The sequence below is a fragment of the Lepidochelys kempii genome, chromosome 1 (genome assembly GCF_965140285.1).
Source record: "Lepidochelys kempii isolate rLepKem1 chromosome 1, rLepKem1.hap1, whole genome shotgun sequence".
NCBI lineage: Eukaryota > Metazoa > Chordata > Testudines > Cheloniidae > Lepidochelys > Lepidochelys kempii.
This window is the reverse complement of record NC_136380.1, coordinates 207,476,918-207,488,693: the sequence shown is the minus strand read 5'-3', so window position 1 is coordinate 207,488,693 and position 11,776 is coordinate 207,476,918. Positions and strand designations below refer to the sequence as shown.

At 48.7% G+C, this 11,776-nt stretch overlaps 1 protein-coding gene across 1 annotated transcript in view; it reads left to right on the top strand.

The window, feature by feature from the left end:
• The first annotated feature begins 4,474 nt into the window (after positions 1-4,474).
• The window catches only part of POLQ (DNA polymerase theta), a 135,633-nt gene continuing 128,331 nt past the window's right edge, over positions 4,475-11,776 (top strand). The window contains exons 1-4 of the mRNA XM_073309856.2: positions 4,475-4,710; positions 7,698-7,880; positions 8,962-9,092; positions 10,978-11,134. Of these exons, the coding sequence (XP_073165957.2) occupies positions 4,521-4,710; positions 7,698-7,880; positions 8,962-9,092; positions 10,978-11,134 (661 nt within the window). The 5' untranslated portion in view covers positions 4,475-4,520. The remainder of the gene's footprint in view (positions 4,711-7,697; positions 7,881-8,961; positions 9,093-10,977; positions 11,135-11,776) is intronic.

The window sequence follows — 11,776 nt, the reverse complement described above, 5'->3', positions numbered from 1 at the left end:
CTCTCCTGCTCTCCCCCCAGCCAGCTGCTTCGGGGCTGGCAAGCTGCCGCTATGCTGCTAGGCCCCGCCCATGAGAGCAGGCTGCAGCCCCCTGGCCCAGCTTGCTGGAATATGTGGCCGCACTGCCCAGCCTGCTGGAGCTGCTCCAGCCAGGCCAGAGACATCCTCCCCAGATAAAGTGGGAATTATAGGGTCGGCTTATGAATGGGTCATAAAAATTCTCCATTTTTACTTATCCATCTTGGGGGGATCGGCTTATAAACGAACTGGCTTATGATCGAGTATATATGGAACTTAATACAAAATATCGAAGTCCCACAGAAACCAAAGCCCTCTGTATCATGTTTGGCTGTTCCATGGGCTTCTGACACGTGGTTTTTTAGTGTAAATTTAGAAAGTATGGTCTTTTGGAAATGTAATTAAAAATCAGAGGGCAATGTTAGCTCTAGGAAAGAGAGATTTGGCAGCAGCTGTTCTGTGTGGTAGCTTCCTTTGAAAACCAGCAGAAACAGTCACACAACGAGCAAGAGTTGATCTTTATCATAGGAACAGTGCTGAGTGCTGACTCCTGTTCCTCAGAGGGCAAAGTGTAGCACACCTATGGTTGAGGTGGCCAGTGGCTCCCTGAGGGAAGCTATGCTGCCAGATAGGAAAGAGGTCCTACAGAGGAGAGGCAGACACTTGGAATTTGCAGGGTTTGGCGCTCATGTTCCCTGTGTTACTCAGTATCCCCTTACTCTTTGAAGAGAGCATTTGCTGGGAGGGCTGCAAGTTGACCTTGACATGTAAGTTACTCATTCTGCACATTTGCTGAATCCAAACCAATGAATCATGCTGCTTTACAAGTGTACCTCCATTTTCCATCCCCTTTCCGCAGAATACATAACCTACACTGTTGCTGAATTGAGCCCAGAGGTTATGTATGACCTGTCCACTTGTGTAATATATCAAAACTTACATATAGCAAACTTTTTGTTCTGAGGGTTAATTGGACTGTGATTAATATGGTTTATTGTATCTTACATTATTATGGTTTCTGTTCTGTCCTTTGTTGATATACACTTACTTTTGGAGCTGCTTTAAAAAAACCCAACTCTTCTACTTAAAAGAATAAGAAACAACATGTTAACAGGGATGCTAAACACATTTTTTAGTGGTGGAAATAAATCTCTGGAATTAGCAGGAAGTGTACAGGTAGAAAAATGAGAAGCTATTCATGGAATGTTTTAACATGCTTAGACTCTATGCTTTGAAAGTCAAAATGCATCAGAAGGTAGATACTTGGAGAGGGTTACTCTCCTTGCAGAGGGATAGGTTAACCTTTTAACTGCTGCTGAATGTACCAGGAACATCAACATGCATCTCCATGAAAATCTTAATGGAGGACCTGCTCTTTCTTGTCTTTGTCGTAGATTCTGTAAGGAAACCTGACTAGATGAATCAGGGAGAACACATTAAGAGGCATAGGGTAAGGTAAGATGGAGCAGGGAAAAGAATGAAAGAGGGGAAAAAACAAAACAAGGGCTCTTCCAGTCATAACATGTGGAAGTGAAAGGACTCTATTTAGATGCCACATTTTGTTAACTGAGTGCTTCTAAAAGGTGCCATTTTGGCAGACACGGAGACTATAGTTGCCTATTCATCCACAGAAGGGATAAAGTAACAATACAAGCTTCTCAACACTACATTGTTGTGTGTTTCTGACCTGGAGTGGCTGGGTCTTGGGCGTCTGGGTGAGGAGGATATGGAACTTGGGGAGGAGGGCAGGCGGTTATACAGTGGATGTGGTGGTGGTCTGTGCTCTTGTTGCCTTTCCTGCAGCTCCACCGGATGCCTGATCATGTCAGTTTGCTTCCCGCATCACCTCCTGTGTCTTCTGATCATGCTCACTGAATGCTTTCCTGGCCTCTCTGCCCCCTGAAAGGGCCCAGCTGAATGCATGGAGGTAATCAGTGAGGGAAGCCTACATGAGCTCGGAAAACATGTCACGAGTGCGTTTTTTTTTCACTACCTAATGTGCGATAACCTCAGGGACGGAGATAATAGGGGGAGCATAGAAACATTTGCACCTGCATGCGGAATAAAAAGGGAAAGTAAAATTTAAGATGATATATTTCTGAGCCCAAAAAGGAGACTCTTTCACAGTGCATCAAGCAATTCATAGCAGACAGGCCCTGTGCTTTAGGTACAAGGTTGCATTTTGACTTTTTTATTGAGTGCCTACCGCTATAGTGACATATCACAGGCGGCTGGGCAACAGAATGCAGTTTCCAGGCAGCCATGGTAAGCCAAAGGGTAGGTGGGGTTGGCTTCTTCCACCTTCATAACAGGGGAATGTTTTCAAACTGCAGTGCCCTCCTTTCCCAGAGCAAGCAATGTCAGTTGTGTTTGCCATTTAAAAGGAGGGGGTGTGGTTTTGCGGTGGATGTGCAGCACCATGTGGCTATTCTCTGGGATGATCCCTTCGCCGGTCCCCCCACGGTGTAGCTATTCTCAGGGATAATCCCTTTTAGCCAAGTGCAAACAGCCCAGCATGAATTGGGTCCTTTTACTGTTCCCTTACAAAAATTCCCCTATTTCAATCAGGTCTCCATGAATGATATCAGTCTCCTGAGGCTAACACAGAAAGATAAAGACCGAATGTTGCTTGAATGCGACCAAAACCCAGGACCATTCACTGCCATGCTTTGTGCTGCAATGATTCCAGACAACTTGCTACTGGCTTGGTGTGGTAAAGTGTCCTACCCTGGAGGACAAAATAAGGCACGCCTCCCCAGAAACCTTCTTCAGAGGCTTTCAGAGTACCTCCAGGAGAGCTTCATGGAGATGTTCCTGGAGGATTTCCGCTCCACCCCCAGACATGTTAACAGACTTTTCCAGTAGCTGTACTGGCTGTAAAGGCATCCCAATTCTTCTGGGCAAATCAAAGAAACACAATTAGTTTTAACCCCTGTACTGCAGTTACAAATGTGCACTCACCAGAGCTGCCTTCTCTGGCTCCAGAGTCTGGGATCCCACCTTGGGACGGTATTGGCTACAGGGTGATGAAAAGGTGCTGGCTGCTGGGGAGAACGGATTCACAGTTTTCCTGCTCTGCATTCTCGTCCTCCTCCTCCACCAAATCCTCTTCCCTGTTGTGTGAGACTCCCCCCTTGCAGGTGTCCATGGACAGTGGTGGGATACTGGTAGTGTCCTCCCTAGAATGGCATGCAGCTGATCATAGAAGCAGCATGTATGGGGCTTTGACCCAGAGCAACCGTTTGCCTCCTTTGTTGGTAGGCTTCCCTGAACTCCTTAACTGCTGTGTGTCCCTGTTGTTTCCTCTGTCCACCATGCCCAATGCGATTTTGGCGCATATATTATCATTTCTTCTTTTTGATGGGAGTTCAGCCTGTACAGATTCTTCTCCCTATACAGCAATCAGATCCAGTGTCTCCCATTCGGTCCACGTTGGAGCTCGTTCGTGATTCTGGGACTGCATGGTCACCTGTGCTGCTGAGCTCGCCACACTGACCAAACAGGAAATGAAATTCAAAAGTTCCTGGGGCTTTTCCTGTATACCTGGCTAGTGCATCAGAGTTGAAAGTGCTGTCCAGAGCGGTCACAAAAAGAAGGAGGGATACTTGTGGCCTGATTTTCAGAAGGGGTGAATGTGCACAGCTGAGCCTGAAATCAATGGAGTTGAGGGCTCAGAACGTCCGGAAGATGTGATCCCAGGTTTCTCAGGTCCTGAGGGTGACGGAGGGAACAACGAACAGCAAGGGCCCACCCGTGCAAATTTTGCCTGCTTCTACCCTCCTGAGGGGGAGTGCTTAGGTGCTGAAGTGTTGCAGTTGTAAGGTACCAGCTGGGGCTGTGGGAGGTGGTGTGTTCTGGTCCTTGCTAATGCTTGTTTCGTGTGAAAATAAAAAGCATTGGTACTGCCAGCTGCATTGTGTCAGGAATTTCCAACGCCTAAAACCTAGCTCGCAGCTTCTGCAATGCAAGCCCTGGATGCTTGACCCCCCCATGGTCCCTTCTAGCCTTGGACTCTGGGCATCCTTGTGTGGGGCTGTTGACTTACTCCCTATTATTGAGGGGAAAGTGAGTAGGGAGCAAGGGGAGCCCGCGGCTCCTATCAGCCGCATTGGAGGGGAACCAAGGCCGTATGCGCGCTGGGCACGGTGCGGCTGAAGTCACCGGGGAGCGGCGCCCCCGCCTGGCTGCTGGGCGCTGGCAGCCTGACCCGCAGAGCGGGAGGCGCAGTGGGGGCTGCTATCAGGGTCTCTGCTCTCGGGGCAGCGCTGTCATTAGCCTGGACGCTGCGGCCGGGCCGACGCCGGCCCAACCTCCCGTGCGCTAGCGGGCGCAACCTGACCACAGGGGGGCGCTAACGAGCTGCGCTTCCCCCAGCGGGAGCCCCCGCCCCTGGCTCCGTGGCCACGCTCTCTCCGATTGGCTGGCCGCGCGCCCTGGTTCCGTTAGCCGCCCGGCGATGGGGGGCGGGACGGTGCTCGGGGTTTGAATGGCTGGGCGGGAAGATGGCGGCGGTGCCTCGTTCCCGGGCTGGTAGTAGTAGCCGGAGGCCGAGGCGGGGCGGCCTGGCCCGTTCCCCCCCCTCTCCCGGGGCCTGCAGCCAGTTCGGGTCCGCGGCCCCCGCCCGGCCCGTGCTGAGCCCCCCGCCCGGCCTGGAGCGCTCGCTGCGGGGCCGCAGCAGCCCGAGCCGCTCAGGTACCGCCCGGCGCGCCGGCTCCTGCAGCCGTGCGGGGGGTGGGTGTGTGACCGGTCCGGGCCCTGCCACCGCCGGTGGGGCGGCGGCTCCAGCCCTGCAGGGGGCTGGCCGGGGTCGCGGGAGCCCCCTGGCAGAGCTTCCGGTGGGGCCGGCTCCTGAGGCGTCTGGTCCCAGCCCGGCGGCAGAGCCGGGCGCGGCAGCACCCGCCGGGCAGCGCTGGAGAGGCGGGAGCCGGGCCCAGCGGCCAGGGCAGCCCTGTGATGTCCGCTGAGCCCACGGACGGTGCAGCGTTGGGGGAACAGGGCTGTTGGCTCCCAGCGCGCGGGACAGCCATGGGGGCCCAACCGTCAGCGTGTGTGTGTGTTGGAGGGGGGCAATGTCAAGAGGAATCAGAAATTCCCCTTCCCCCGCGCCCCCCCCCTTTCCGTACCACTTACTGGTTGAGAGAGAGATAAAATGCACGTGGCTTGTAAATTCTTATGGGGCGGGAGCAGTCTGTGTGTGTGTGTCCAGCGCCTAGCACAATGGGGCCTCTAGGTGCTAGCATAACACAATTAATGCATCGTACTATTTACATTCCTTGGGGTAGAAAACGAGGCTCATAGATGTGCATCCGATGAAGTGAGCTGTAGCTCACGAAAGCTTATGCTCAAATAAATTTGTTAGTCTCTAAGGTGCCACAAGTACTCCTTTCCTTTTTAATAAGGAGAGTAGAGCACATTGGCAAGGTGATTCATTTGGATGCAATAAGTTCCCTGTGGTCCTGATTGCAGCTCCCCGATATCTTCAAGCACACAGGCGTGTGGAGTGACTTTTGATTTAGTGTTTAATGCCCTGTGTCTTCATCCCTTTTCACAGCTCTTCTGTAAACACTGACACCTCTCAGACTCTGCTTGCAGACATTTACCACCTTATGTTTGATATAATGCTGTCCGCTCCCACAAGGCAAGCAGGGTTGGGCTGGGTCAGTGTTTGGATGGGACACCCCCTATAAAATGATTCAATAAGTGACATTCCTGAGTCACTCGGTGCTAGCTGGTGTTGATAGAGGCTTGTACTGCGGGGTTAAAATTAGTGGTGTAGATGTTCAGGCTTGAGCTAGAGTCCAGCCTATGAGACCATCCTCCCTCACCAAGCTCCAGCCTGAGCCCGAACATCTACATTGGTATTTTTAGCTTTGCAATGCCAGCTCTGCGGTGTGAGCCTGAGTCAGTTGACCCAGGCTCTGAGACTTGTTGATGTTTTTTTATTGTGTGTAGACGTACCCTATTTGCCCCTTGAAAGTCTTCACTCTGTTGTGTGGTGCTGCTGCCTTTCGTTCTTGAAGGGGCTGGGTTGATTCATCCCTTTGTATCCTTAGTTTCTGTGCTCTGGGATCTTTGAATCTGAAAACTGCTCTTTAAAGCTGTAGACACAGCCTTTTATATTTGGGGGGTAGGGAGTGAACCTCTCACCACCAGCTAGCTCAGGAAGGCAGGGTGTGCTAATGTGGGTTCTAAATTAGCTATAACAAGGCAGGGGGGAAAAAGAACCTGGGGCAGAATTGTGGTGAAAACTGAAGATTTCTGCTCAATGTGTAGCTGCACACACACAAAAAAAGGAAACAATGTTAGGATGCATAAGAAATGAGATGGAAAATATAAGGAACGTTGTAATGCAGGGGTGGGCAAACTTTTTGGCCTGAGGGCCACATCAGGGAATAGAAATTGTATGGCGGGCCACAAATGCTCACAAAATTGGGGTAGAGGTGTGGGAGGGGGTGCAGGCTCTGGGGTGGGGCTGGGAATTAGGAGTTTGGGGTGTAGGAGGGTGCTGTGGGCTGTGACAAAGGGGTTTGAAGGGTGGGAGATGGATCGGGGTGCAGGCTCTGGCTGGGGGTGCCGGCGCTGGGGTGGGGGCTGGAGATGAGAGGTTTGGGATGCAGGAGGGTGCTCCGGGCTGGGATCAAGGGTTTGGAGAGTGGGAGGCGGATCAGGGCTGGGGCAGGGGGTTGGGGCGTGGGGAGAGGCTCAGGGGGTTCAGGCTCTGAGCGGCACTTATCTCAAGGGGCTCCCAGAAGCAGTGGCATGTCCCTTCTCCAGCTCCTACACAGAGGCAGTTCTGCACGCTGCCCTATCCACAGCTCCCACTGGAGCATGTGGGAGCCGGAGTGGGGACATGCCGCCACTTCCGGGACTCCCGACCCTGTGCCCTGGCTGGAGCACCGGAGCAGGGCCGAGCCGCATGGTGTGAGCCCCGGACGGAGGGGGCCGTAGTTTGCCCACCCCTGTTACAGTGCTATTAATATCTTAATTGCCCTTAACTGGAACCTGTGTTCATATCAAATCACCTCATCTCAAAAAGCAGGTAGTTCAGAGATGGGCAAAGAAAATGGCTTGCAGTATAGAAAAGCTCTCATATGAAAAGAGAGTGAAAATATTTTAGGAGGCAAATAAAAAGGGAGGTGATAAAAGCATAGAAAATAATGAATGATATAGAATCGGTAGATCAGGAGTTTCTTGTGACCCTTTCTTGGTTTACAAGGATTTAGAGATATTCAAAGAAATTGAAACATGGTGAATTAAAAACTGATGGGAGGAAATACTACTCATACAATGTGCAGTTAGCCTGTGGATCGTTGTGGCCAAGAGCTTTAGCAGAATTCAAGAGGGACTGGACATTTAAGTGAATGGCAAGAATATCCAGAATTAGAATAGTAAAAATGAAAAGAATAAGCAACATTTCTGATATAAACTCTCATGCTTCAGGCCATAATCCAATCTCCTAACTATTGGAGGTTAGGAGGAAACTTTCTCTGGGGGGCAGGTTATTTTGTAAGGTTTCTTGCACTTTCCTCTGAAGCAGCTGGTCCTGGGCACTGTCAGAGATAGGATCCTTGATAAAATGGATCACAGCATGGCAGTTTCAGAAAGTTTAGTGCATATAAGGCCTTAGTGTCATATTACTCACTATGCTGCCTCTGCTGATGTTGGAATTTTTCCCAAAGGGCAATGCCAACAGATGAATATTCCTGATGACCAAGCAGACAAGCTGCTCCTGGCAAGCTGGGGTCTTCCTGAAGTAGTTCTGGAGAAATACCACAGTCTGGGAGTAGTTCATATGTTTGAATGGCAAGCAGAGTGCCTGATGCTTGGACAAGTCCTGGAGGGGAAGAACCTAGTTTACTCAGGTATGCAGACATCTGACAGAATCATGCACTGTAACTAAGGCTAAGATTTTGTCATGAATATTTTTAATAGAAATCAGGGATAGGTCATGGGCAAAAAAGAAAAATTCATGGAAGCCATGACCTGTCTGTAACTTTTACTAAAAATATCCCTGACAAAATGAATATCCGCAATTCCCCATACAGCCTGAAGCAGGGCAGCTACACAGAGGCTAGGAGCTGCCTGCAGCAGCTGGGGGCTTGGGGTACCACTGCCACCTGCAGCTCTGGGGGCCCATGGTGGCTGGGAGTTTGGGGGTTTGTCCACAGCTGCGGCAGCTGGGAACTATGGGGTACCCCTGCAGCTTCAGGGGCCGCTGCTGGCCGGGAGCTCGGGGGTTCCGTGGGTGGCGGTGGACCCTGCAGCTCCCAACTGCTGCAGGCTGAAGTCAAGGAGGTTGCTGGAAGTCATGGTTTCCGTGACTTCTGCGACCTCTGTGACTACATTGTAGCCTTAACTATAACTTCACTAATATAGTATAAATGATTTTACTGCTGCTAAAAGGTGCTGGGCTGATGGCTCTGGAGGCTGAAATCATCTTTGCGTTAGAGGAGGTACAGCACAGATTGCAGCAGTAATTGGGCTCAGCCCACTGATGTGCCTCTGATCTGCTCTGATGAGACCAGATATGAGGAGGGAGTCCAGTCTCCATGGCCATTTCCTTACTTGGTGTCTTTTCTGAGACTCGTAACAGGGAGCCAGTTAGTAACAATTGTGGCAGCACCCTTTTATGTGGCTTCCTGTCATCTAGGAACTGGATGGAGACCCACTGGCTTGTTTTACTTGGGTGACTGAACAGCCACGAAAGTTGTAATGACTTTCAGTCATGGCGGACCAGGGGCTGGGTATGAACTAGCCTTAAAGTGAAAGTCTCTGAGTAAAATTTTCAGACACACCTAAATCCCATTTTTAAAAAGTGGCTTAGATGTTTAGGCACTTCTGAATATTTTTCTTTATATGCAGTTTCCACCTCTGGCGTCATCCAGTAGCTAATCGCTTGCAGTTTAAGTTTTGACACACTTTTCTTGGATCCTGTTATTTTAGCTCCTACTAGTGCTGGGAAGACGCTGGTTGCTGAATTACTCATCTTGAAGAGAGTCCTGGAGACCCGTAAGAAAGCTCTGTTCATCCTCCCCTTTGTCTCTGTGGCCAAAGAGAAAAAGTATTACCTACAGGTAAGTGTGGGGGTATGGCTCAAAGTTGTCAAATTAAATCTTTTCAGAACCTTAATCGTGTGAAAACGTTTGTATGAAATTGGGGGGTGGGGTGGAAATAGAGCTTTGTGGAAGACAGAAATTCTGTTTTGCAAAGGATTTTGAAAATTGGTTTAGTTTCGAATCAGAACAAAATCCAAAACATTGAAAGTCTGTGAAGGAATTTTCGGTTGATCAAAACATTTCATTTCAATTTCTACTTTTTATGTTGTATTTTATTTGTGTGTTTGTGTAATTTATGTATAGTGTGTATATAGAACACAAGATCATTTCAAAATAAAGAATGTGAATGTTTATTCCAAAACTGTTGAAACAGGACGTTTTGACATTGTTGGAATTCCTGTCTGGTTTTCTTCTGAAACAAACTTCCAGTGCGATGGTGCTGCTCACCTCTCCTTCAGCTGTGTGCACTTCTTCCTGCAATAAGGCTGTCACGTTCTGGGGTGCAATCCAGATCAGAGTGGGGTTGTCACTGTCTGCTTTGCACACTTCACAAGGCTTTGCTGCTGTAGCTCCCAACCTGGGCTGTTCACAACCAGCCTACAGGTCACACACTGTGTGTCTGTGCATAGCTGGAGTCCTAGTCTAGCACCTCTGACCCCAGCAGCTTGCCAGCAATGCACCAGTCACACTTTGGCTTCCACCAGCTTTGGTTACTACTTGTTAGGTGACCCCAACATGCTCCCAGTCGAGGATTTTCCCCAAAACATGTGTTCTGCAGTGTCCAGCCCTTTCCTGGGCTGTTCAGATATTAAGGTTCATTGCCCTTTCATGGAGTCAATTTTCAACAATTTGCTACTTTAACTGGAATTACCAAATTGTTCAGTTTAAACACAGCACTGGGTTGTTTGTTTTAGATTAAAAATAAAACAAATTTATTAACCGAAGAAGATAGGAGTTTCAATATTTCAAGTATGACATAAAGTTAGATGTTAACAGCAAATAAAAGTGAAAACATGCATCTAAAAGTCTAAAACTGAATCTAGCAAGTTTTGGTTCCAGACTTTAAGATGGCCTTTCTCACCCACAGTCTTCCAGCAAAATGGTGACTGACACTCTCCTTGGCCAGGATCTCTCCCAAAGGTGCTGGTGCCTTTGTCATCTTGGGTGAAAGAGAGACTTGAGGTCCTCTATCCTTTTTCTTTTATAGGCCAGTGAACCTTTGAGGTGGATTCTTCAGAGCGTTACCCTTCAAAGTAACATGTATTCAAGCAGTAAGGAAGGTGACATGGAATCTGGTGGTGAAGGGGCTTCAGGCTCTTTCTTCACCCACTTGTGTTTGGTAAATTGCAAATTGTTATATTTCCTGCCATCTCCTCCTCCTGCTGTCTTGAGGACCCTGTTTACCTCAATTTACATAAAAGTAGTAAACACATATTCCTTTGTTTAGGATAGGTCTTTTAACAACTTATCTAGGCAGAGCTGTGTGAGTTTGAACTTGTGCTAGTAACATCATATGGGGCATTTACAACTTTACATATAATGTAGCAACACACATTTCACTATAATATTCATTGACCAATTAGTTATACATTTTCAAATCATACTTCACAAGGCATATTTTCTACAAAGTTTATTACAGTAAAGAGCAGGGTGTGAATAGAGGGATGCCTTTGGTCACAGTGACTTGGGCTGCTCTGCTGTGGGGCAGAAAGCGCACAGTTGAATAGGAGACAGCAGGCACTAGCTGGCTCAGCCATGCTCTTAATTGGGTTAGCTAATATAGTGTTGGGAATGTCTGTTTTAGGATGTGTGTACTGTACTGTGCTGATTCCCGTATGCAGCACACGATCACAAGTAAAGATTCTAATTCTGTGAACAAATGTTCTGTCTCCCTGGCACACAGACTCTGTTTCAGGAGGTGGGTGTGCGGGTAGAAGGCTATATGGGAAGCACTTCCCCTGCTGGACGTTTCTCAGCACTAGATGTTGCTGTCTGCACCATTGAGAGAGCCAACGGACTAATCAATAGACTCATAGAGGAGAACAAGATGGACTCACTGGGTAAGATGCTAGGGCCTGATCTGTCTGCAGGAGAAAGGAGCATGTTTATTGTGTACAGTTCATGAATTTTGTTTTGAGATTATGCGCACTGTGTATGTTTAAGCCCTTATTTTTACTCTACTCTTGCCTTGTACTTCTTGTGCAAAGGAGACATGCTGTGGCACCTGGGTGTGTCTCTTTAACTGAGACAGTTTTTAACTATCAGTAAGTATACAGGCTGGGACCTGGCAGAACAATGAGATGGCTGCATCCTAGGTGACACCAGTTGTCTCTAGCTTGAATGCAGGGTTTTGAAAGTGGAAAATCACCAGATGGGGGGGCTGGGAAACGTGTATGTGTGGAATGGATGGATCGCACTTGTGGTCTGAAGTGGGGATGGAATTGTAGATGGGGCTTTTCTGGGTCTGGCTGGTTGGAATTTATGGATGAGGCTCATCTGTGTTGGCTGACGTGACTAGGAGGACAATAACCTTAAATTATTTTTTCCAATAGTAATTTAAGAGGAAGCAAGCCTGCTGTCTTTCACAGTTGTGGACTTGCTGTATTACTGTTGTCCTAGGTTTTGGTGGTGTCCATTAAATAAGATGCATGTAAAGAGATGTGAAACCATTAGGAATCTCTGGGTATTCTGTGCGCATGTGA